At 49.7% G+C, this 24377-nt stretch overlaps 1 protein-coding gene across 2 annotated transcripts in view; it reads right to left on the bottom strand.

The window, feature by feature from the left end:
• THADA (THADA armadillo repeat containing) overlaps positions 1 to 24377 on the bottom strand; it is a 316084-nt gene that overhangs the window by 34131 nt on the left and 257576 nt on the right. For both annotated transcript variants that reach the window (XM_040623526.1, XM_008699809.2), the window contains 5 exons: positions 23531 to 23910; positions 22831 to 22949; positions 22415 to 22487; positions 19595 to 19748; positions 16823 to 16954 (listed from right to left, as the gene is read on the bottom strand). In XM_040623526.1, the coding sequence (XP_040479460.1) occupies positions 16823 to 16954; positions 19595 to 19748; positions 22415 to 22487; positions 22831 to 22949; positions 23531 to 23910 (858 nt within the window). The remainder of the gene's footprint in view (positions 1 to 16822; positions 16955 to 19594; positions 19749 to 22414; positions 22488 to 22830; positions 22950 to 23530; positions 23911 to 24377) is intronic.

Genomic DNA, 24377 nt, shown 5'->3' with positions numbered 1-24377 from the left:
AAAGGAGTCTTTAATTTGTGTTTTGTCATCAGCAGGACTTATTTAGATTGTAGTATAAATATCCAAGTGGAGCTTTTGTTGTTATATTTTTATTTTAAATATCTAGTTGCTTACAATTTGGTTAGAATGTGGCCTAAAAGATTCCTACTTCAAGGAATTGAGATTTTTCTTAGGGGCCTGAAACATAATAGATTTTTGCATATGTTTTGTACCTATTCAAAATGGATGCTTATTTTCTGTCCCCAGAGTACATGGTTTATACACATTGAAGCTTTTTTTTTTTTTTAAAGATTTTATTTATTTATTTGAGAGAGAGAGAGCAAGTGTGAGAGAGAAAGCACAAGCAGCGGGGAGCGGTAGAGGGAGAAGCAGACTCCCTGCTGAGCCCGACGCAGGACTCGATCTCAGGACCCTGGGATTGTGACCCGAGCCAAAGGCAGATGCTTAACCAACTGAGCCCCCCGGGCGCCCCTACACACTTAAGCTTTTAAATACGGCATTCAAGTCCTTTATAACCTTATTTATGTTTGGTCTGCTTGGCCTCATAAATTCTGAGAAAGGTGGGTTAAAGTATTCTACTATGGTTGTAATGTTAACAATTTTCCCCTAGTATTTCTTAGTGTTTTTTGGAGGTGGGGTAAGTTTGGGTGCTATTTTACCTGGTGTATAAAGGTTCATGCCTGTGACATGTTCTTCGTGGATCATACCCTTTAATCACTATCATTGTCCAATACTCCCCTTCCTGTACAGCTTTCTACTTTTTTGTCTAAAATTTTAGTTGGCCTAATATGACTATTGCCATCCCCTTCTTTTTGTTGTCATTTGCCTGGCACAGTTTTGTTCATCCCTTTATTTTCAACCATTCTGTGTCAATTTAGGTGAAATTCTTGTATCCATGTGGCATGTAGCTAGATGTGCCCCTTTCTTCCTTAGTGAGAGAACTCTAGGTGATGTGCCCAGGCCAGAAGAATACATTTCTTTGTACATCTTGCAGCTAAATAGGACCACGTTACCAAGCTGTAGCCAGGGAGAGGTACACGGAAGTGCACTGTGGGACTTCAGCAGGGCCCCTTCAAAAGGAGAGGGCTGGAGCCCTTCACTGCTCTCTTTTCTTCCCCTTCTCATCTGCAATGAGGATGGGATGGCTAATGCTTCTAGCAGCCATCTGGGATCAGGAGGTGTCCTTGGGAATAGAAGCCACATGTCAGGAGAGTGAAGCAGAAATTCACAGGAAGCCTGGGCCTGGGGCCTAATGACTGAGAGCTGCTGATCAGCCTGGACCCCTCCTTATGGGCTACATAAACTTGAGAGAGAAACTTCCACTAGTGGCTTTTCTGTTACCTGAAGACATCAGGACTCCCAAAAGATACATCAAATTTTGCTCCCCACCCTTTTTGGGAAAACCTCAATTTAAGAGTTATCATCATTTTTCCTTCCATATTTGAGACTCAATTCCTATTACAGTGATATTTAGTTACGTTAAAATGCTTAACAAACACATTTGGGCATTTCTTTCTTTCTTTCCCTTCTTTCCCTCCCTCCCTCCTTTACTTCCTTCCAAAGACTCTATCCTTACATAATCTCTACACCCAACATGGGGCTTGAACTCACAACCCCAAGATCAAGAGTCGCATGCTCCTCTGACTGAGCCAGCCAGGCGCCTCTGGGCATTTATTTCTGAAGAGATTTCTTTTAGCGTCTTGCTACTCTGGGAGTTGGTAAGAGATGCAGAATCCAGTGCCCTCTCTAAACCTACTGAATCCAAAGCTCATGTCACAAGATCCCCAGATGACCTCGTGTACATACTGGAGTGTGGAACCACTGCTTGAGGGGGCACCAGCGTCCCGTCCCCTCCTCTGGCTAATGTCTAGTGATCTTCTGGATTCCCACAGAGGCCCAAGTCCTCAGCAGGCATTCTTGGCCCTTGAAGTGGCTGGCCCTCACCCTTCCGGTTTCGCTCTCGTTCTTCCTGCATCCCACCCCCTTCTCCACTCCTTCCGAGGGCTACTTCCACAGTTCCTTAGGCGTGTCATGGCACTCCCTGGGCACATACTCAGCCCTCTCCTCGTAGCCCACCAGTCGCCACCCCTCAGCCCTCTCCTCGTAGCCCACCAGTTGCCACCCCCTCTCCCTGCTAACACAGTCCAATTTTGTTCTGGGAGCCATGTGTGTGCTCACAGGTGATGATGGGTTTAGCCCCTTCTCATACCTTTGTAGCTAAGATGGCCACGTACCCAGACCTGGCCAAGGAGACATACAGATGGGCTTTAGAGGACATTTTTAGTTCCTGGATGAAAATTACCTGGAGATAAGAAAATGTTCTTCCTTCTTCTTTCTACCTAGAATGTTGGGGTGATGGCTGAAGGTGCAACTGCAATCTCGTAACCATGAGAACAAGCATGAGGTCAAGAACCAACATGTTTGAGGGTGACAAAGTAGAAAGACAAAAAAAGCCGGGCCTTTGCCTGGGAATCTGTTTCTCTGTCCCTGCCACCTCCTTTCTCTTCTCATATGCTCCAAACTGACCCTTCCTTCAGCTCTCCTCTAGCCAGTGTCACACGGAATGAAAGTATATTTTAGCCCATTAGCTATACTATACTGTATTCCTTATTTTTAACTTATAGTAACAGCTACAGTGAGCCTTTCCTTATAAATATCACCCATCTTCCCAAATCTCCCTGCCCACCAAATCCACCACTCTAGAATGAAAACAGTGGGTTTTTAGTTCTCTGAGACTTGGAAATTATTATCCCCCCATGGGTTCGAGCCAGCCAGCTCCAATCTAGGTCAACCTCCCCTCCCTTTCCCATCCCCAGGTGGCCAGCCCTGGTTCTTGCAAGCTATGTCAGGGGGCACTTTGCCTATTGGGACTGATATTTTTAAATTTCTGTGGTTTCTGGGGAGTAGATGTTGTAAAATGGAGTGAAAAGAAATTGAAGTTTGAAATTTGGTGAACTTTCCCCTGCCCCGTACATGTGAATAATGACTTGCTGATGGAAGCGGCTTTTTCAAAGATGAGAAACAATGTAAGATTTATGGACAAGTCTGTTCAAAAAAACCCAGCTCCGCTTGCAGCCAAGGTGGAAACGTCAGGAGATTCCTAGATCTATTCTGGTTGCAGCAAGGGAAGGACAGAGAGGAGCCTGCGGGGAAAGAAGGAAAAAAGATAACAGGAGGGGTTGGAATTGGCTGGGCAAGAGCACGGGGAGGTGAGCACTTGGGAAGACTTTTTATGCCCATTTTGTAAGTTCCATAGTAAGGTGAACAGGACAACCATTTCCAGGAAATGATGGTGAACGAAACAAACAAGACTGCTTTGCTGGCATTGTTTTTACGTTTCTACATGGATGGCGAGAGAAGATGGGGGCCAGGACAACTGTACGTATGGAGATGAATGAACCCTTTATAGGACCCTGGGAATTCTGCTTTTAAGGGTTCTGACCTCTTATTGTGTGCTTAGGAAGCCACCAGAAAAATAGTCCTGACAGTTTCTCAGGATCAAATCTACCAATCTTGGCCAGGATTCTGCTCCTCGCCGGACCAGTCTCTTACAGCAATTGCTGTGCCCCCTCCGTCCCTCCCCGAGAGGCCAGGGGTGGGGGCTGGGCCCTCCTGGGAGCAGTCCCCACATTGCGCATCTGGAGAGCCTCCTGCGTCTTGTGGGTGCAGAGCCAACATTTTTGAGTGTATATTTTATAACCGCAGTTTCAAAGTATAAAAATAGAGTGTGAAAAATAAAAACAGAACTCACAAGCAGAGCCTCAGCCACCCCGCTGGTTAGAAAGGTTAGAGAAATAATAAAATGAGAGTAACCAAACTGAAAACTTGAAGAGGGCTCACTGGCCTTGGCCAGAAGAATTCCAGGGCCAGACTTGTGCGCACTCTCCCAAGTGCTGAAGGCAGCTCGGCTCCCGCTTAAAACGCCTGTTATCACTCCTGTCTCCCCTGGGGAGTTATTTATGAAGCAAGGTTTCCTGGCCAGCCCGCCAAGCAAGGTATCTTTCACAGGGACCGGCCCGGGCAGGAGGAGCTGAATGAGAAGCCCACAAAGGCTGTGGGTCGAGGTGCCGCTCACTTCTGCCTCTTCAAACACACCCAAGCTGTAACTCAAAACCTGAAAACAACCCAAATCCTTCTCCAAACAAAAACCAAATCTTTTATGTCAGGTTCCATATATTTTCCTACCTCCCGTCCCCATCCCAGCATCTCTCCACAGCAGAAATCAATTTGCTCAACAGAATAAGTCCTGGGGAGTTTTCCTTCTCAAAGCTCTCATTTGGAACAGATTAAGGAGGAGGGGGAAAGAATATGATTTTTTTTTTCTTTTACTTTTGAAACAAATTAACACACTTGAGACTTTGAGGCAGAACCACTATGCTCTATGACTGGCTTTTAAAAGAAGGGGCGAATTTCATTTTCTGGTATAATGGGACTGCATTGCTTGGGGAGCCCCTGCCAACCCATCCTAACTAATTAATTATTATTTTTTTAAGTAGGCTCAATGCCCAGTGTGGAGTCGCACACGGGGCTTGCCTGAACTCACAACCCCGAGATCAAGACCTAACCTGAAATCAAGAGTCCGATGCAACCGACTGAGCCAGCCAGGCGCCCCCAACCCATCCCAATTTAGCCTGATCCTGAAGGCCCAGTGCGGGATCACTGAGCACTCTGGGGGGGCTCACCATGACGCTGGGCAGGGGTCTCCCACCCAAAGGAAGCTGCTCATCTCAAACCCCATGTGCACATTCATCCCCAAAAACCATGCTGTAAGAGCAGTCTGTCAGCCTGACCAGAGCTGCTCGAGAATTGAACACACCCAGCTTCACTGTGATGGAGATCCAGCCCTTAAAGAGCTTACAGTGTGGGTGGGATCCTAACCCAGAAACAATAGAAGAGCTGAACAGTGTGGATCTGACCAAAAGAGAGACAGAGAGAGACCAAGGCTGGGGGCTTTGTGAGAAAGGGGGGCCTGGGGACTGGGCCTTCGGAAGCAGCAACATTCCTGTAGGTCAATGCCACATCAGACACAAGGCCAGGATGGGTGAAAGCGCAGAGAGGGAGGGGGCAGGGTGTGTGCAAAGACATGGCCTCTGGGCTCTCTCCTCCATGTTCCTGTTCTTGGGTCTCTTCTAAGTGTGGTCTCCCCCACCTTCCCATTAAAGAGATATCTTTCTAGTAAATGCTGGCTATGGGTAATGCAATTGCAAAGCCTGCTGTCTTGTTTTCTAATGAAGTTTTTTGGTGTGTGTGTGTGTGTGTGTGTGTTTGCATTTCGGGTGATGTGTGTGGTCTGAAGAAATGTAATGGGGGTAAGCAACTAAACTCGTCAAGCTGGTGGACAAATGGAGATGAAAATTCTTATTGCTGATTACCAATTACGGCCTTTTCTCATAAAATGGTCCTGGGAGTTCCTAAAAAAAATACGGACGCCAATAAGGGGAAACCTGTTGACTTGAGGTAGAATAATACCTCAGAGGGCAGAGGCCCAACAGTTAAGGCCAGAGGCTCTATCTGATTTATCTGTGTCCCCCAGCTGTTAGCAAGCAGCTGGAACTTTCCAGGAAGTCAGGAATTAGTGCCCGTATGAAAATAAGAAGATGGGAAATGGCAAGAAGTGAAGGCCCTATCTCCCCAAATCCGTTCTTCCCTCCTCACACAGAAAATAGACTTTTCAGCCACACACATGTTCACTTACTCACATTTGTGAGCCTCCTTTGCTGAGCCATGTGGCATGTGACCGAGTCCTGGATGATGAGACACCCCTGGAAGTGGTGTCTATAATGTCTAGATGGGCTTTCCCCTCCCTCCTCCCCGCTCATTGGACTGTGGCTGTGGCAGTGCGAATGGCAACTGCCACCCTGGATCATGAGCGGGACGGTGCCTCCCAAAAACGGCAAAGCACCAAAAAGAAGTGGGGGAGGGGGTCCCTGGTGATTGTGGATCTTCACAGCAGCACACTGAGCCTTTTTTTCTTGAAAGAGAGAGAGAGAGAGAGAGAGCGTGCACCTGCGCTTAGGGGCAGGGGTGAGGAGTGGGGAGGGGCAGAGGGAGAAGGAGAGAGAGAATCTTAAGCGGGCTCCAAGCTGAGCGTGGAGCCCGATGCAGGGCTCGATCTCACGACCCTGAGATCATGACTTGAGCTGCAAGCAAGAGTCGGATGCTTAACTGACTGAGCCACCCAGGTGCCCCGTGAGCCTTTTATGTGAGGAGGGAGAAAGAAGCTGCTATCTCGTTTAAGCCACTTTTAGCTTGGGTCTCTGTTACAGGTGCCATATCTATACCCTGACTAAAATACCAGCAGCTTCATGCATGAGATCCCAAGAAAATACTTCAGAAAGTCTGTCTCAAGATAGGCCCCACAGTAAGATCCTTGGTTGTAACTCTACTAACTTGAGTATTTTGGCTGGAGGTGGGGGTGAGTGGAGAGGGAAATGGGGCAGGGGTGTGGGGAAGGCAAGCTGCAGTCAAGGCCAACCTTTGTCTCTGATTCTCGCTTGATGCTCTCCGCCTTTGCTCCTGTAGACCAGCTTCACAAGAAACGACTTTTGAAAACCTGGATTACCGAATTACACGAGGATTTCCAGCTCATTTAGACGATGTCTGAGTGACCTGGCCCAAGCATATCTCCTTACAGTCCCATTCTCCTCATAACGTCAGCGTACGTGTTCACGTCCAAACTGCTTCTGTGTCTTCTTACAGAGAGCCGCCTTGAAAGGCGTCCAGATTTACAACACACCAGCCTGCATGTGTACCCAAACGTACACACACACACTCCACGTGTGCAGGTAAAAATACCCCCTGTGAAGCCCTGTCACCTCCCATTCTGTTCTGCCTACAAGAGCTTCCGCCCTGTGGATTCCTGTGGTCAGAGGAGAGCCGCTGGAGCAAGGAAGCCTGGGCAGTCACGCTCAGAGACCTGAGACCAAAACTTGGGTGTTTCATGGGCAGGATGAGGGCTTTCTAGGCCCTGATGTTACTCTTCACACCTCTTGGGACCACAGCGGGATGCTGAAGAAAGAGGGGCTACTACCGTGCCCAGTTACGTTACAACAGTCCGGGTCTGACACTCATTTGGTTTTGGGGACCGGGGGAAGAAGAAGGTCATCCTCTGGACAGTCTGCAGGTGAACGGACTTCGGTGGGAAAAGGGGTCACGTGGCCGGGTAGGTGTGGATGAAAGGTGTGGAGGGAGGACTCAGGAAGGGCGCTCCCTGAGGAGGTGGGGTGGGGAGGCGGTGCGGCTGGCCAGTCTGGGGATGAATGAAGATGGGGACCCATCTGGTCACCCTGACAGAGAGGTGACCCTAACTCCTGAGACTGGCCTGGGTTCCAAAAGGAAGACTGTTCGCAATAGTCAGATGAGGACCCCTGCATCCTGGTGCGGCCTAACGGAGGAACATCTCGGCTCTGGAGTTCGGAAAAGGAAAGCACGGAGATCAGAGCTGAGGCCAGAACAGGACAATGAGGATCACCGGGCTCTGCGCTTGTCTTGACTAAGCACGTCAGTGCCTGTGGGCTCCTCATCACCCTCAGGGGTCAGTCGCCTTGGGCCCAAGGAGCTTGGCTTTCAGGAGCAGCAGCAGGGGAGGCAAAATGATGCAAAACGGACCCTCATTTCCTCGAGAGGAGCCCGTTGTTGTCTCTCTGGGGCTTAGTCACTGGGAGGCCATGGAAACGATCCCATCACCTCAGCAACCAAGCCCAGCCGGGGTACTCAGCGGCAGTGGCAACGTGCTCCCAGATTTAAGACAGGAGCATTAGTTAGCATCTGCTTTCGCACGCCAGTGGCCAGCTGCCAGTGACGCATTCGCCAGGACGCAGGTGAACGTCACGGCCAGGTTTCCAGGAACACGGTGATGGGGAAGGCAGTTTGGTGCGTGGTGAGGGGGGCTGCACTGGGAGAAGACAGAACCAGCTCCTGATAGCCTCCCTCCTTCAACAGCTGTTTCCCTGTTTCCCTTCACCCTCTGCCGGCGTGGTGCCCGAGGTCCACCTGGCAGTCAGAATCGCAACTGCCGCCGTGTTGTGGTTCCTCCCCTGGAACCCCACTGACAATACGGATGAACATCCAGAGGCCCCGAGAGCGAGGCCCAGCACAGAGCAAGGCTGTGGTGTCAGGGCTCACTGCAGGGTGTGGTTTTATTGCTGGGAGATGCCTGGTTTTGTAGAACATTCTGTTCTTCCCACCCCTGTGATGCTGGAGTCCCTCCAGGCCGTCTCTCCGAGGCAGTGTTCCCTCTCCTCTGCCCCTACCGCACAGCTCCTACCTCACCCCTTGACCCCATCCCAGGAGTCCAGATTATTCTCAGGGGCACCCTTACAGTTCTGTCACTTCTAGAAGTTGAGGTCTGGGGAGCAGTGGAGAGGAGCGCTGCTCTGTGTCTCAGTAGACCTGTGATTTATTTTTTTTTATTTTTTATTTTTAAAAAATTTTTAAAAGGTTTTATTTACTTATTTGACGGAGAGAGAGACAGCCAGCGAGGGAGGGAACACAAGCAGGGGGAGTGGGAGAGGGAGAAGCAGGCTCCCAGTGGAGGAGCCTGATGTGGGGCTCGATCCCAGAACGCCGGGATCACGCCCTGAGCCGAAGGCAGACGCTTAACCGCTGCGCCACCCAGGCGCCCCTAGACCTGTGATTTAGACCTTTGTCCCACTAATTATGGGACACTGGGGAAATCGTTTACCCAACCTGGCCTCTGGTTTCCACATCTAAACCCCCAAGTCCTGTGATCCCCTTTCTTTAAAATCCTTGGGAAGCGGGACAAGTCACCTTGATGTAGGGCCTCCTGCCACCTCCCACTGCAGCCACCCACCCTCACCGCCCCAGTTCCCACTGCCTTCCCCAGGACAAGCTCTGTCTATCTGAGCTCTTAGGTCCCCAAGCCATTTTCCTGGGTTGATTCTAGTGTCTTCCTTTTGAACGCAACAGTGAATTTAGAAGACCTTCAGCATCCCTCTTCGGTTAATTCCTCCGCTTTAAACCTAGATGGCTGGATTTCAAGTCCCCTTCCTGTGTCAGAGGAAGTACTGAATGGGCAAGGCCTTTGTCTCTCTGGACCCTGAGCTCCAATGCTGCTCGATACTTCTCTCCCACGGGAACTGGGGTCCCCTGCTTCAACTCTCTGACCTTCAGCTGATTTGTATTTAAAATGGAGGCAGGGGCACCTGGGTGGCACAGCGGTTAAGCGCCTGCCTTCGGCTCAGGGCGTGATCCTGGCGTTCTGGGATCGAGCCCCACATCAGGCTCCTCTGCTATGAGCCTGCTTCTTCCTCTCCCACTCCCCCTGCTTGTGTTCCCTCTCTCGCTGGCTGTCTCTACCTCTGTCAAATAAATAAATAAATAAATAAAATCTTTAAAAAATAAAATAAAATAAAATAAAATGGAGGCAAAAGTAAAATATCTCAGAGTGGCTGTGAGAATTGAAAGAAGCCAAGAGTGCCTGCTGGGTGACGTTCTCCATCTCCCTACCCCTGCCATTGGCCTCCCCAGAGTGGGGAGGAGACTACCAGAATAGGCCCCAGGAGGAAGGGGCCTCCATCCTGAGAGCTGCTGCTGCCAACTCCAGGCCTTCCAGATGGATCCATCTGGCCCTGGCCCTGGTAACCTGACCAGGGCCTGAGGATCAAGTGGAATTCTCCCCTGGCTGATCGTGTCCCGGCCCAGTAGGCCACTATGGATGGAATTCTTGCTCAAGAAATTCCATCTGGTATGAGACGAAATGAAATGGCGAGGGAGGGGTACAGCCAGTCCCAGGCGTGGGACTTGCCACCGTGACCTTGTCTTAGCAGATGCTCCATCGCTCCTGACTGAATGAGTTCTCTGGGGAGACTGGGGGCCTAAGGTAGCTGAGTCTGCAGCAACGAGGATCCACCACCTCGACGCAATTTCAGGGGCGCCTGGGGGGCTCAGTTGGCGGAGCGTCTGCCTTCGACTCAAGGCATCGTCCCAGGGTCCTGGAATCAAGCCCCACATCGGGCTCCTTGTTCAGCGGGGAGCCTGCTTCTCCCTCTCCCTCTGCTGCTCTCCCTGCTCGTGCTCTCTCACTTGTGCTCTCTCTCAAATAAATAAATAAAATCTTACCAAAAAAAGCAAGAGAACCCAAAGAGCTCTACCTCCCTTGCCTTAGGTTGATTCTAAAAACACTGATCGCTTTAGCGTGTTTAACTGCTGTGAAGGACACAGTCCTCCATTCCTTCTGCCAACTGATCGTCCAACAGCGATTTTCTGCTGAACATCTGTTATGTGCCAGGTTCTGGGAATAGAGCACTATGCAGAAGAGACGAAAACCTTGCCCTCTTGGAACTTTTATTCTGGTAGACGGGACAAAGAACAAAGTAAATAAACAGTAAAATAAGACAGTGAAAGGACTACGCAGAGTTAAACCGGGAGACGAGCAGGTGGCTACTCTGAACTCGGTGGCTGAGGCAGGCTCTCTGCGGAGAGGACACTGAAGCAGAGACTGAAACGACAGGAAGGAGGTTAGCTGTGTGGGACCAGGGAAGACCATTCCAAGCTGAGGAAGTGGCTGGTGTTAAGGGCCTGCGGCTAGCATGAGCCTGGTGAGTTCAAGAACCCCGAGGGAGGCTGGAGTGGCTGGAGCAGAGAAAGAGAGGGAGCGAGCACAGCAGATGGGGATGGGGAGAGGCAGGGGTGAGGCTGGGTACGGCTTTACATGTTACTTCAGGAGCTGGCTTTTACTCTGAGAAAAAGGGAAGCGAAGAAAGTGCTCTCAGCAGGATGGTGACGTCATCTGACCTACTCCCTAGGAAGAGCCCATTATTGGCCTCAGGGACAAGGGACAGCAGGTAGATAAGAGCTGAAGCAGGAAGGCCCAGCAGAGGTGTTTGCAGAAGTCCAGGAGAGAGATGATGGTGGCTTGCACCAGCGCATGAAACAAGCCCAGACGACAGGCAACTTGTAACTATTTCTTAAACGTATATGCTTGATGTCACCACTTTTGGCCTCTTATTTAAACAGTAAGAGAAAGACCTGTGGACCATCTAGGCAGGCATGAAAGGGCGATTGAGGAAATAATTCAGAATTGGAAAACAGGCAAAAAGAACTTTCAGAGGCAGGTCAGGCCTGGAGACAGGTGTGAAGGTTCATTCTCCTGTAGCGGTTATCTTATTTGGGTCATTCTTCCCCAGAGAAACGTACTCGGCATACACTCATCAGGTGACACGCGGGGAGCGGAAAGCCCTCGAAGTCTGAGTCCGGGGCCGGACTCCGGCACCCAGCACAGAAGACACAGTGTGGGGACGGGGCCTGTGAGCAGGGGAAGGAAGAAGCTGGAGGGAGGCAGAGGGAGGAGGGAGGCCATGCTCGGAAGGCTCGTCTTCCAGGACCCCCTGGGACTTGCCAGCAGCACGGGGCCTCCCGCCAGGCGCGGGGCTGGGTGGGCAGGAGGCCTTGGCGCGCAGTCCTGGAAGTTCTGGGGGTGGAGCTGCCTGTGACTCAGCCCAAGCCCCACAGCTCCGGGGCTTTGCTGACCAGGCGGCAGGCACCGCGGGGCCGCTGTGTAATGTCAGAGTGACCCGGCCTCCGTCCCGGCTTGCTCAAGGCTTGGAGCCTGTGGGCTGTGTCGGCGCTGTGATGCCGTCTCTCGGGCTCTGTGTGGGTGACAGCTGTGCGTGTGTGCACGTGTGCGAGGGGGCAGGGGCAGGAACACGGTTAGGTCTTTCCTTCTCCATCGTGCCCCAGGCCAGATGACTTGCAATTCTGCCCACCAAGCTATGTCTACGGCCCCGTCCTCTAACGTCTGAGTCTCGATTTTTCTACCTTCTGCTCCTGTCCCGCTCTTTCGCCTCCCTGATAAGCTCCGCTGTGAGTCTGGTCCTCCTGCCCAGCACAGAGACTCCTGCCGTGTCTCCCGGGTAACCCAGGGCCGTGGTCCCTGCAGCCCCCGGGCTGGCTCCCTGACCCCGCAGTCTGACACCCAGACCTGAGTGGTAAGGGTGAGGAAGGGCTGCCAACTGTTCGCCTGTAGGACCCAGATGGTGGGTCAGTCAGGACTGAGCTGATTCTTGCACGGAGGGCCAGGCTGCCGGTTCTGGGGCACATTCTTGGTTCAGAGGGCACTCTAATCTCCTTAGGGACTCGGGGCCGACCAGACACTTACTGACTGTCAGGCAGCCTACCATGGTCAAAGAGCAGTCCATCAATACAAATTGAGCACCCACAGTATACCTAATGGGAGAGGTCTAGCTCGTGGGCTAGTTGGGAAGACAAAGCTACACGAAGAGAACAGACCATGAAGGGTGAGGTGGGGTGAGGCAAATACAGCAGGGGTTCAGAGAAGGGGAGATCCTGGGAAGCTGGGGTGGTGGAGGGGGGACTGAACGTGTCACCACAAAAGATTTCTATCTGGCAGGATGGGCAGAAGCTTTACATGATTTTCTGTGGGAAAGAGGCCTGGTGGGAGAGAGGCATCGGGACTACTCGGAGCCAGTCCTCTAAGGAAAAGAACCATCAGCTGTGCTCAGGCAAGGTGGGCTTGCTTCCCTTCCCCTGCGTGTGCGCGCGTGTGTGTGAGTGCACGCGCACATGCCTGTCTCTCTCTTAAAAGTCCTTTACACTTTTTATGTGAGAAGTTGCAACCAACAAGTCACCCTTCTTGAACCTAAACACTGACAATGGGCATGGGGTCTGGAGCCCTTCAAATTTCTCCCTGCTGCTTTTACCCAGAACTCTGTCTGCCGAACTCGAGAATCATACTGTCCAGGTTGATCCTCCTGCCCTGCCCCCACATCCAATGGAAGCCCTTGTTCCAGTGGAACCCAACAAGAAATCCTGATGTGAACAGGACAGACAAGAGTGAGGTGCTTGGGTGAGAGTCGGGAGCCCAGGGAAGCAGGAACTGCAGAGCCAATGGCTTTGAGTGTCTCTAGCTCTGGAAACGACAGCTCTTTCCAGAGCATGTCAAGGCTGGACGTAACGTCAGAGTGGGGAAAGGAGAAGGTGGAGCCTCACCTGGAGCCCTGCCCATACCCTTTCTTGTCCTAGCTGCAAATTTCAATCCCCTGTTCCTGAGTCCAGAAACACCATTTCTGCTGTCTCTCTCGGTATACTCTGCGTCCGGTCTAGGAGTAGGGAGGTGGGGCGGGTCGTGCCTGCAAAGCTGAGGGAGTCTCGCGGGTGCTCAGAGAGTTGTTGACAGGTTGTGGGGTTCACCTTCCAGGAGACCGGGTGGGACGAAGCTCGTGCACGAGGCCAGCCGGCAAAAAGGTGAACAACAAACCCACCCTCACGAGGGCTATCTAAGCACGGGGTTATTTTCTCCGGGCCTCCCAGAGTCATTAACCAACAGATGCCACCAACCTATACTTGAAGCCCTCCTTGCACAAAGGGACATGCTAGGGATGCAGTCTGAATGACTGATTTAATGCTTGCCTCTTCCGTAGTTTCCAGTACCTGTGCCGGGGCTCCCAGGGTAACTGCAGTGTGCTGGAGACAGGACCGTTCGTTCTGTTCCTGGAGCAGATAAAAGCCCCCTTTCGCCCTCTCAGTTTCCATCACTCATTTCCCCAAGGCCTAAGATCACAGTGCCTGGTGGTCTCTAAGCGCCCTTCCTGATTCCTGGTACTTTCACTTCCTAGAAGGTGATGGCTCAACTGCTACATCAGTGCCAGAGGCTCATCTAGACGTTTCCCCAGAGTTACCTCACAGGTTTGAGGCTGTGACGCCCTCTCTGCTTTCCCTTCTCTCCCACCTCTCACCAGCACCAGCAGTCCGCCTGCCATGCTCTCCCGTGCCGTCCCCACCAACAGTGGCTCATGAGGACCTTCGCTACCTGCTCCCGGCTGGTCTCCCTGCCTGCGGTCTCCCTCCCTCCCGCCAGCCCAGGCCATCACGCACACTGCTGCTGGCAGGAGCTCCGCAGACATGCCGCTGGCCACACTGCTCCCCCGTTTAAAGCCCTCTCCAGCCTCCCATCACCTACAGACGGAGGTCCTTAACTTGGCGTTCAGGGTCACCCCAAGAGCACATGCCCTTGCCTTTCCAGCTTTATCTCCCACTCCACTCCCTGACTCAGCCTGTGTTCTTGCCACTCTGCCCCTCAGTCAGCTCCCAAGTTCTCCCCGACTCCAAGTTCTGGCTCTAGCTTCTTCTCCTGTGTTGAAATGCTCCCATCTATGTCCCATTTACCCTGTCTTTTAGGCCAGCCCCCCTCTCAGGAACCTCCCTAGACCACACAATCAAGATGTACCTTGCACGTCCCCGCACCCCCAGCACACTATCAGATAATGTGCGCTCTCCGTCCACATCCAGCCCTCATTTATAGGATGGGGTATCAGAGGTAGGGAGTCCTTGTGTTTAATTTTATTCTTAGGAGGAAAGGTGAGAATTAAATTTTTAAACAATATTTAGCCTTCTCAAAGAAGACATTAAATATTACTATGATTTCATAATCATATTTTACTGTGGCATTTATTAGACCATTGATTTGGGGACAAAACTAAGGACATGTATTTTCAAGCTGTTCAAGACTCAACAGTGATAATTAACTTTGACCACCACCGAGCAAATCATTAGTAGTATAGTCTACAAAATCCCTGCATGCTGAAGGAATGAGAAAAGTTACCATCCACTGCTTGATACCCTCAAAAAATGTCAAAACAAGACAATATTGTTCTCGTGAATCAGCTGGTTGAACTTCTGACTAAAGTGAAAAGTCAGGGGTGTTCCTCAGCCTTCAGTCCCAAACAGAAAAGATGTATATTTTTTGCTTGAGAAAATCAAGCTGGATTATGGAGGCTCTGGTCTAAGCATTGCTACCAGGCTGAACAAGGAACACATGAGGAAGTGCTGGCGAATGTCCCTACATAGTGATATTACGTTGCTGAGACCTTTGAGGAATCTGGCTCAGGTTTGATTTTTAGGGATCCAAAAACTCACTAAAAATGAGTTTAAAAAAAAGGGGGGTGGGCAGGATGTTTTCATATAACTTAGGGGAAAGGAGTCACAGCGGGGGCTGAACTGTTGGGAAACCAGTCAGATGGTCTAGCAATATATATGCTGTGTTGGTGTTTTCGAACAGTGGAATTGGATTTTTAAAAGAACATTTTATTTTGAAATAATTTCAGAAAAAATGCAAGTATAGTAACTCCATATCTGTGTTTACTATTTACACGCACACACAATTATTTTTCCTGAACCATCTGAGAGTAAGCAGCAGGTGGCGTGCCCTTTTGACCACTTAATATTTCAGTTGGGTATTTCCTAAGAACAAAATATTCTCTTACAAAACCACAGTGCAGTTATCAAATTCAGGAAATTTAACATTGATTTTAATCTACAGACAATATTTCAATATTGTCAGTTCTAGAAATTTCCTGTATGGCTTTTCATCCCTCCAGCACAGGATCTGGTCCGGGGTAACACACTACATTTCATTGTTATAGAACCCTTGTCTTTTTCACACCTTAGATCCTCTTTTAATAGGCCAAGGCGAGAAATACAAAAATAGGTAGCCTTTTACATTTTTTTTTCCTCAGAGCCTTTTACACATGGATTTTTACATGTGAAAGGCACTCAATACGTTATTATTGGTTTGTATTTCTTGAGGAAAAATTTACACTAGGAGGAAGACCATGGTAATACACTTTTATTATAGATGAACCTGGAGAAATTCTGAAAGAAATAAAAGTAGTCGGGTAACAACTATCAAGATCAGGAGGGACTAAGTCTACTGATGAATTCCAGTATGCCATAACCTTTCCCATTTTTGGTGGAGAGGGTCCTAGAGAAATCTCGTGAGTACTGTATTCCACCAAATATTTACTGAGCACTTGCTGGGTGCTCTGTGTGTCCTTCTAAGGGAAACACGCAATCGGAAAAAGGAATGAATCACTAACGGCAGAATTACAGATCCAGGAACTCTGACAGGCCAGGAAGGGGGTGGGGACAGGGCTTCGTGCACATCACTCCCAGACCCAAACGGCACGTCTTCCCACTGAGAGGCAAAAGCAGGGCCCGACCAAGCCTGCTCTGAAGCAGCATCACCGAGACAGTATTAAAAAACCAGCTTCTCCCACACATGCCATGACAACGGAGGGCTCTGGAATGAGGAAGTTCATACTCCAAGGGAAGCCTCCAGGATCCCCAGCCACTGGGATGAGCCCCCAGTCGGTTACAAACCCTGTATGGCTACTCCCCCTCCCATTCTGCTGTCTATTCTGCTCGGCCTGTGACTTCTGGCCTCCAAATGGTGTTCTTGCTTCTCCGTGGGATGGCTGACCCAGAGAACCTTCCTGACAACCCGCGTATAGGGAATCCAAGTCCACCAGAGCAGTCATCCCCCCAGCTGTCTGCTTGTCCAGAGGTGTGACCTTGCTTCTACTCCTAGTTAACTTGCCTCACACTCATCTGTTTCTGTCACCATCTGTTTCTGTCACATGTGAAAACTAACAGAAGTACAGAATGATGGATCTATGATTCCCGGGTTATGTAACCACACGGATAATCACGACTTAGTCTTATTTAAAAAGGATGACAGTGTAACTAGCTAACAGCGCTGTTTATTAGATTTCTACCTTTGAGAACGACTTTTCTCTATGGCGTCCTAGGCATCAGGGGTCAGCAAACTGGCTAGCGGATCGAATCTGGGCAGCTGCCTGTTTTTGTACATGAACTTTTATGGGAATGCAGTCACGCGCACGTGTTTACCTATTGTTTAGGGCTGCTTTCCCACTAAAACAGCAGAGTGGAGACAAGCTGAATGGCCAGCGATGGCTAAAATACCCACTCTCTGGCTGCTTACAGACAAAGTGTGCCCACTTCCGTCCCAGAGCATAAGGCACTGGCGAAGGTAAGAACGAGGTACCTGTTGATGGGCAGGTGTTCCCCTGTGACATGGCGGTCACTACAGTTCCCGTGGCTGCATCTCTGACGACCTGCTCCTCACTCTGCAGCAGGGTGAGCACGCATCTCCAGAGACACAGTGTATCCTGCAATCCTAAGAAGACCAAAAGGAATTAAAATTACCTAGTTTAATTTATAAGCAGGTACAAATACCGCTTTAAATCCACGGTGGGGGGGCACCTGGGTGGCTCAGTCGGTTAGGCATCTGCCTTCGGCTCAGTTCATGATCTCAGGGTCCTGGGATGGAGCCCTGAGTCGGGCTCCCTGCTCAGCGGGGAGTCTGCTTCTCCCTCTCCATCTGTCCGTCCCCCCTGCTCATGCTCTGTCTCAAATAAATAAATAAATAAAATCTTTAAAAATGAATAAATAAGTCCATGGTGGAAGAGAGTAGTCTTTAACGAGCAACAGCCATGCCTTTCTTCCTGGGTATTTCAAGAGAGGAAGACATGGCAGTCAGATTAACACTGGGAGAGAGAGGGCCCTAAGGGGGCAGGTTTGGAAATATCTATCTTTTGAGGTGGGAAGGCTTCTGGAGGCAAGCAGCCCTAGGCAAGGGCCCCCCCGGAAGGTGCGGCCTGGCTGACTAAGGCCCTGGGCCCAGCTGTCCACAATGACTCACAATTCTCAGGAATGAAACTTTATGCATCAAGAATGCTTTGGGGAAACGAGCCCAGTGTTGATTTGAGTGACTGCTTGAGTTTATGAATTCTGAAAGCAAAGTTTCAATCAAGATTATACTTTGGGGGAGGTGGCTGAGCACTGAAAAGGGCAGGGAACCACACAGGATAGCCTGTGCCATGTCTCTAGGGGGCCCACCCTCCGACCACCATTGCCCCTGGGCAGGAGCTCTGTGTGGTCCCCGTGCTAGGCGCTGCTGTGGACAACGGGACAGGAAAAGACAGCACATGCCTCTAAGCTACGGCCAGGAACATCAAGCCAAGGACACAAGGCAAGGAGAAGTCAGGGATGGAAATGGCTGGCTGTGCCTCACAGCGGGGAAAGAGCACAGTGGACCGGTGTGCCGGAGCCAGACTTCCTGAGGGAGGCGACAGGTGGGCAGGGCCTCACAGAAAGGATGTGTTGTCCAGAGGGTGGGCCCAGGCCTGGGCAGGGTCACAATGGGAGGCCCGCCGGAGACCACCACTCATCATCCCTAGCTTGTCCTGTCCAAAGAACTCTCCTTCGACTATCCTCTGCCCTATCTGCCTGCAGAGGACCTGGTACAGAGACACCAGTGCGTAAGTCATACCAAGAACAGCAACGTTCTCTCTGGGGTTTTGTTCTCTCTTTTCTGTTAGAAATCTGGCTTTAAATTTTACGCAGTCTTTCAGAATCTATCCATTCTCATTTTCTCTAGGGTTTAATATTTTCCTTTCTTAATATTTTCTTCTTTAACTTGGTCATTTATACCCCCTGAGATCCTCAATCTTGCCTTTTTAGTCCTTTCCAATTTTCTTTTTCCTTAAATGACTTCGTTCTGTCCTTGACATGTCCCCACGCACTTTCAGGTCCCTCGTCTCTCAGTTCTGTACCTACTTCTCATGCTCTTACAGCTATCAGCCACCACTGACCTCCTTCCTCATTGCCTATGATGCTACAGCCAGCTCCAGAAATGAATTATGAACCAATGGCTTTTAAGCAGCTCTCCATTTCCCTCAGAATCCCAGGTTATCCCACATACATTTTGCCTGATATGAGCCAGGATTCCAGTAGCCAGAGTCATCCAGCAAGTGCTGCACATGATACCCTCATTCAAAGATTCTGATGAAGTTTTACTCTTCTCCCTCTGGGTCTGATGATTAAATCACCATCACCGAAGACCCCTCCCAGTCCTCCTTTGGGTATAAGAAAAATGCCTGGAAGTCACTTAGAAGAAAGAATTAAAAGTATTATCGAAGACAACTTTGTTTCCCAGAGGGATCCAGGGACATGAGACATTTCATTGGTCTGAGCTGTGCTAATGCTTACAATTTGAGCCTCACCGCCTACAAAAACAACTCTCTCCTTTATTCTGTAAGTCCCTCTCCACAACTACACTGACAGCTCTGTGGATACAAGGGCCACAGCTTAGTCTAGTCTTTGAATCTTCCTTTCACGTTAACCTCCACGCCAAGTCTTGTTGATTTCCTTCCTAAACACCTTTTGAGCCTGTCCTTTCTTCTTCCTCAATGCCCTGGCTTCAGCCTGTCCCATCCCTTTCTCACCAAGACCAAGGCATCAGGCTTCCTGGAAGAGGTGACAGCCTGGCTGAGTCTTGAAAGACAAACAGAAGTCATTTAAGCAGCAGCTGGTTTCGAGAACTGTTCCCTACTGATCATGCATGGAGCGTTGTACTGGGGAGTGGTGGCCAATGAGCAGGGAGGGCCAGGCAGGGCACAGAGCCACGTGAGAGGGTGTTTAGCTTTTATCCTGAAGGCAATGGGAACCCACGCAAAGGCCTTCAGCAGTGGAGTGAAATGATCAGTTCTGTGTTTCAGAAAGACCACACAGGCTTTAGGAAGCATAAGGAGAATGGTTTTGGGGGTCAGATGGAAAGAAAGGAGGCCAGTTAAGAGGCTGTTGGTGAAAAAGGAGGAATTAGGAGGGTGGGGGGAACCCATCTGAGAGTTGCAAAGGTATGGTGCACACAGTCGGTTTTCATCTTCCCTTCTTTTTTATCCTGGAGTTCCTAATTCATGCTTGTAGCTCATTTGGCACAATGGACCTCGGACCTCCCTGGGCCTGCTGCACTTACCAAGGACGGGACGGGGGCTGGTGAGCAAGAACGGTGTGGTGCTGGTGAGGGCTTCCGCAGCGGCCAGCCTGGACTCCGTGGGAAGGTGTTCTCTGCAGGAGGCGGCGACCAACTGAACCCACCGCTTTAGCGTGGGGGCCACCGAGTCCCTGTTCTGAAAGCACAAAGTGTACGCAGTTCAAGAGTTGCAGTTAGGGGCTGACACGGAATTAGGTCTGAGCCACATAGACCACACTGGATGTGCAAATCAGCTCTTACCGCAGGGGAAGAAAAGTTTTTTAGTTGCTTTTCCAACCCAACTAGGGAGAAATAAACAAGGCCAGGGAAGAAAATGTGACTGGTCTTTCAGTAATACTGAGTCACTAGAACTAGCAAGAAAGTTCCTGGAGTCTTTCTGATGCAAATCAGGGTATCAGAACATTGGTATATTTGCCAGCTTCCGTAAAGACAAGCCTTTTGGGGAAAGACCATGGAAGCCCATAATACTCTTGTTTCCAACAGCCAGATGCTCCTTCTATCTTTAGTAGCAGAACCTCAAATTTTTGGCTGGGCATATAGACTACATTTCCCAGACCCCCTTGCACTTGGAAGTAAGATGTGATTAAGTTCTGACTAAGGGTGTATTATTTTTAGGTCATGCCTTAGGAAACAGGTGTGACCTTTACTTCCCAGGTTTCTCTTTCCTGTTAGCTGAACAAGGACAAGATGGTGGAAGCTGGAGCAACCATCTGGGACCATAAGATGGAAGCCATGTTGAAAACAGCAGAACAACGTACACGGGCCTGGGGACCCAATACTGTTGCTACCATATCTGCTTTGACTGCTGCGATCTAGTTTAAGCCACTGTATTTATGAGTTTCTTCTGTAACATTTAAAGCAGCATCCTAATAACAGTATCGTTTTAACAAAGCTCTATTTTTTTTATAGTAACAGCTTTTTATTGTGATGCAATTCATATGCCATATAATACACCCCATTTAAAGTATACAGTTGAGTTTTCAGTGTATTCACAGGTTTGTACAACTGTCACCACAGTCAATTTTGGAACATTCCATCACCATAAAGAGAAATCCTATACCTTTTAGTTACCATCCTCCAGCCCTAAACCACTAATCTACTTTCTGTCTCTATGGATTTGTCTAGTCTGGACATTCCATATAAACTGAACCATACAATACATGGTCTTTCGTGACTGGCTTCTTTCATTCAGCATGTTTTTAAGGTTCATCCCCATTATACATGTATCAGCACCTCATTACTTTTTGTGACTGAATAATATCTTATTGAATGGACATACCACATCTCGTTTACCCATTCATTAGTTGATGGACATCTGGATTGTTTCTGTCTTTTAAACCCTGGTTTTCTATGTATTCTAGAAAGGGGATTATTGTTCCAAACGCACTTTACTTCCCCTGTCAAAGAAGCCTCTTTAACTGATGAGCATCTCAGACCTTGAGGAAGAGGCCGACTCCCAATGTACAAAGAAACCCAGGTCTTCCCAGGAACTTCTTTTATGCATTTCTCTATAGGTTTGTTAATTTTTCTTTCCCTGGAAAACTCCCAATTTTTACCAAACATTGCTTCATTCAAGTACTAAGCAGTGCCTTGAAGATGCACATGACTCCTGGTTAACAACGCCCGTAGATGAGAACGACGTCTTTTGGCAGATGGAACAGGCTGCCCTGTGACTGCTTTCTTAGAACTTGGTTTTTTCCCTCTGGGCTTAGTTTTTTTCAGCAAATCCTCTCCCTTCCTACAAACATCTCCCCTTCAAACCCTCAACACATGCTACTGACTTTTTTTGGGCTCTTGTCTCTCCTAGTGAGCAGTCAGTATTGGCCTCCTGGCCTGCCTCTAAATGGCCCGTGGCAATCGTGGATCTGCTTAGCTCTCGCCCTCTGTCCCCTCTGCCCAGCTGCCGCTCTCTGAACACAACGACCTCTTCTGTGAAGTCTTCTCCTCAGCAGCCCCACACGCCCTTCTTCCTCTGGGCTCCTCTGGCCTCCTCCCTAGCAGGGCATTTAATGTCATGATCTAACGCTCCTCCTTGCTCATGACACCATCCCTCCATCCTTGTCCCCTGTTTCTGTGCTGCTTTACCGTAAGGAACTGGAACCCGCGATGTTACGCTGCCACCATCACAGCGTGGTCACAGGTAACCGGGAGCTTCAGATACTTTTACTGTAGTATCGACTGCCTTCCACTCATAATAATTCTCTGTTGGTGGCAGCTTTCTCATATGCCCCTACGTACACATGAATTTGTCTTAAGGCATCTTCCCAGGAAGCTGTTTTGGTAACTTTGGTTCCACCTCTCCCCCAAAGGACATGTGAGACAGCAGGCCACATCCGGGCCTCCATACAAAGCCAGCTGGGCCATGTTCTGGGGGAATATTTAAGCCTTAGGGATGTATTTTCATACTTAGTTGGCCAGGATGCAATCCTAGTGATTTGCTCACTTGCTCTTTAAAAAAAGAGTCTAGAGTCTAGCTAGAAAAATAGGGAAAAACAAAATGTGTGTGTGTGTGTGTGTGTGTGTGTGTGTGTATGTGTGTGTGGAGGAGAGGAGGTTGTGTTACCCTTATGGACTCAAATCAAGGGTGCCCAGAACAAGAGAAAAGAAATGCTAATGGTGGTACTCAGAAAATTCTACAGAAGCTATACCCAAAGTGAAACACCCACATGAGGAACATTTTGTAGAGGCTACAACAGGCCCCAGGGATTCTGCCTGCTGAGGCAATTCCCTTCCACTGACGCCTTCCTGGTAAATCAGAGCACAAAGACCCAGAGCCCAGGCCACAGGCCCAGTCAGCCATACCTCCTCACACGTCTGCAGGTGGTGGGCAATCACCCTGGAGGCAAGTCTCAGAGCCACACTTTGAACTTCAGACCTAGAAAAAGTAAGCCAAAAACACAGAAAATAAAACCAAATGTACTTTGTATACGAATGGGTTTTTGTCGATACTCTGTACTCCGTGCCATTGTGAATGGTGGAAACGCTCACCTCAGGGCCATACAGATGCCTCCAGAAGTAATTACCTTTTGGTTATTAATGTCAAAACCCTGACATCATTCTACGGCTTGAGCTTAGAACATGCTCCTAGACTGAGATTTAGAAGGAAAAACAGGACCTAAGCCCTTAGGCGAGGACCGTGCCCGACTTCACTGTGTAACTGACTGCTGGGACGGACCACACGTCATGCCGAGGTTGCACGGGGAGCATCGGGGGCAAACCTTTCATTGGAAGCAATATCCATTGTCCAGATCAGGAATTCCTTTGCGGTGAGGTGGATACAGTGCTCCGTCTGGGGAAGCCACTCGCTGGGGTCCATGCAATGGAGAATTTTCAGTATCTGTGTGTGTCAGATCCATGGGGAAAAAATACTCAGGAAAAAGTCTCCAGAAGCCAAATCATCATCATTTGTACCATTAAGGGGGTCAGTCTTTCAAAAAGCTTCACTGACTCCTTATTTCCCCCTTAATATTTTGGGGAGACCAAGACAGGGTGGAGCAGTGACACACCCAAGGGACCTTCGTGACCTGGGATGAGAGTCTAGATGCCCTGATTCCTAGGCCAGTGCCCTTTCCTTTTGATGATGCCTTCTAGGTGGCCAGTGTTGACAAAGACTACCCTCTGCCACATTCTACAGCCAATTCTCAGTGCTGTGTTTCTTAGAGCACTGAGGGGCTTACTCTCAATCTCTATCTTGGCTTATTGCCATCATCATTACCATTGTCATCACTTTTTTAGTGCCTTTCCATGCACGAACGACAAGCATTATACGAAGAGAGTCCTTGTCCACTGGAAGCGGCATCTCCTTCCTACTGCTCCTGGAGAAGCCCAGCCCACCCCTGCCTACGTGATCCTGTTGTGGTGAGCTTGCCAAAGAGTGTGGGCAGCGGAAGCGGACGGTCAGCACACCAGACACTTTACCTTGCAGAAGCATTCTGGGTGATTTTCCTTCATAGCCAACATCAAGAATGTTCCTCCCATATTGCACAGCAAGGGTGGCAGCCCCTTCTCTCCCAATCCAGAGGCTGCTGTAGAGAACCTTTCCAGCAGGGCGTCTAACGTCAGCAGGCGCACTTCAGGGAAAGAAGACTCCAACAGCTGAGAGAAGGAGATGGGAATGGCCGCTGCCTGCTCCCCAGCCTGGGCCGCCTCTGCCCACACGGTGGTGATGGCTAGTTTGGTGAGGCTCTGGAGGTACTGAGGCAGGCCTGGCACCGTGAAGGTGTAGGGGAATCCCGTTACCAGCTCTGATCCCGAGATGATCCTTCTGACATCCTCCCAGAAGCCAAGATGGTCCACAGCTAAAAAAGCAAAAAAGCGAAGGGGAAGAGGTAACCCCTTTATTCAAAGTTCCACAAAAGGACAGTGGCGAATGCAAGGCTCTGCGTACGCGGGGTGGGACTACCAGATGCCTTTCTTGAATAGATTTTACACGAATGATACAATAAATGACTGGCCCACTTAGGCTCAGAAGTCTGAAGGCATGAACCAGAAGTCGCAACCCAAGTGGGCTAGTCACTTATTACATTCACCCAGGAGCAATTTCTGCTTAGGTAATTCATAATGTTTCCCCTAGGGGGACAAAAGGCATTGCTACGAGAGCATGTGCTCCTGGCACCCCTCCCCAACATTTAATGGGTATGAACTCAGGGACCTTCTGAATCACTAAGCCTCAGAGTTGAGCAGGAGAAAAGGACACCTAGTCCAAACTTCCTTTAGGGGCTCAGATCCCTCTAGAGCACCTTTCCTTGCAGGCTCCTGATCCACC

This window comes from Ursus maritimus, unplaced genomic scaffold (genome assembly GCF_017311325.1).
Source record: "Ursus maritimus isolate PB19 unplaced genomic scaffold, ASM1731132v1 scaffold_6, whole genome shotgun sequence".
NCBI classification, from domain to species: Eukaryota; Metazoa; Chordata; class Mammalia; order Carnivora; family Ursidae; genus Ursus; species Ursus maritimus.
Note: the sequence above shows the minus strand (reverse complement) of the source record. Positions and strands in the feature narration are given on the sequence as shown.